Source organism: Nannospalax galili, unplaced genomic scaffold (genome assembly GCF_000622305.1).
Source record: "Nannospalax galili isolate Female #2095 unplaced genomic scaffold, S.galili_v1.0 C48783895, whole genome shotgun sequence".
Classification (NCBI taxonomy): Eukaryota; Metazoa; Chordata; class Mammalia; order Rodentia; family Spalacidae; genus Nannospalax; species Nannospalax galili.
Genome location: NW_008473381.1, coordinates 1 through 1,207, shown reverse-complemented (window position 1 = coordinate 1,207; position 1,207 = coordinate 1). Strand labels below are relative to the sequence as shown.

At 51.9% G+C, this 1,207-nt stretch overlaps 1 protein-coding gene across 1 annotated transcript; it reads right to left on the bottom strand.

The window, feature by feature from the left end:
- Positions 1-75: 75 nt before the first annotated feature.
- LOC103728371 (calcium/calmodulin-dependent protein kinase type 1G-like) lies at positions 76-995 on the bottom strand (the record flags this gene model as incomplete). The annotated part of the gene is made up of 2 exons (XM_008826414.2): positions 76-261; positions 857-995. Coding segments are annotated over 2 exons (322 nt in total), but the record flags the coding sequence as incomplete, so codon positions are not given.
- Positions 996-1,207: the final 212 nt, after the last annotated feature.

Below are 1,207 nucleotides of genomic sequence, written 5' to 3'. Positions count from 1 at the left end.
GGCTTAGGGCAGGCTCTGTGAAGAGCAGGGTTGGAGAGGAAGAGGAAGCTCCAGAGGTGGATGGACTGGCGGGAGGCTCTACCAGACAATCATCTCTCTGTAAGTGGTGTTGAATGCCTCCGGGCTCCCAGACTCACCCACGTAGCCCGGGGTCCCACAGGCTGTGGACATGACTCCGTTCTGCTCCATCTTAGACAGACCAAAGTCAGTGATCATGATCTTGGAGTTCTCCTCAGGGGTGAGGTACAACAGGTTTTCCGGCTGTAGGAGGAGACACAGCATCGGGTGGAGTCCAGGATGGAGCCGCCTGAACACAGTGCACCATCCTTCAAGACCCAGAATTTCATAAGAAACTGAGCCCTGGGCTCCTGACTCAGAGGCCACACCCCTTCTCTCCTCTTCCCTCCTTCCTCCTATCCGTGCCTGTACCACTGCACCCTAGAACTCTGTGTCTTGCTTATGGTCCTGGCTTTGCTCAGCCTTGTGACCCCTCCCATGCTCATTTCCCCCAGCCTGCTTTTGGAGGGAGCCAACTCTTGGCTCATTGTCTCTAATCTCTTAAAGCTAACGAGGTGTCTGCTGCTGTGCAGACCCTTGGTAAGTGTTTTGCTTATTTTAACTATGGCTGTGGGTTATTTTAATATCTAATGGGGTAAGCATTTCAAAAGGTTCAGAAAAGGCTAAGGGGCAGATGACCAGCAATATTCTAGCCTTGGCTGGCTTGCCTAAGGAATCCAAGGACAGAAGAGGCCTTGGGAATCCAACCAGGCCAACCTTCTCATCCGAGAGAGCTCCACTCCTCAGGCCCCACACAACTCCCTGAAGGTCACCACTGCCTCCTGCTACCGCCCGTCACCTTTAGGTCTCTGTGGACGATGCCGTTCTCATGGAGGTATTTCACTGCAGACAAGACCTGCTGGATCACCACACTGGCATCCTTCTCTGTGTAGACACCACGCTCTAGGATCCGGTCAAAGAGCTCCCCACCAGAAACACTGTAGATACAGGAATGGATCAGGAATCTACTTTTTAAAAAATATTTTATTTAGTATTTTTATGTGTACGCGTGTATTGCTTTCATGTAGGTAAGTGCACCCGTGTCGGGCAGTGTCCACGGAAGACAGGAGAGGCTGTCAGATCCCCTGGAACCAGAGTCAGAGACAGTTGTTAGCTGCCATGTGGGTGCTGAGATTTGAACCCAGGTCTT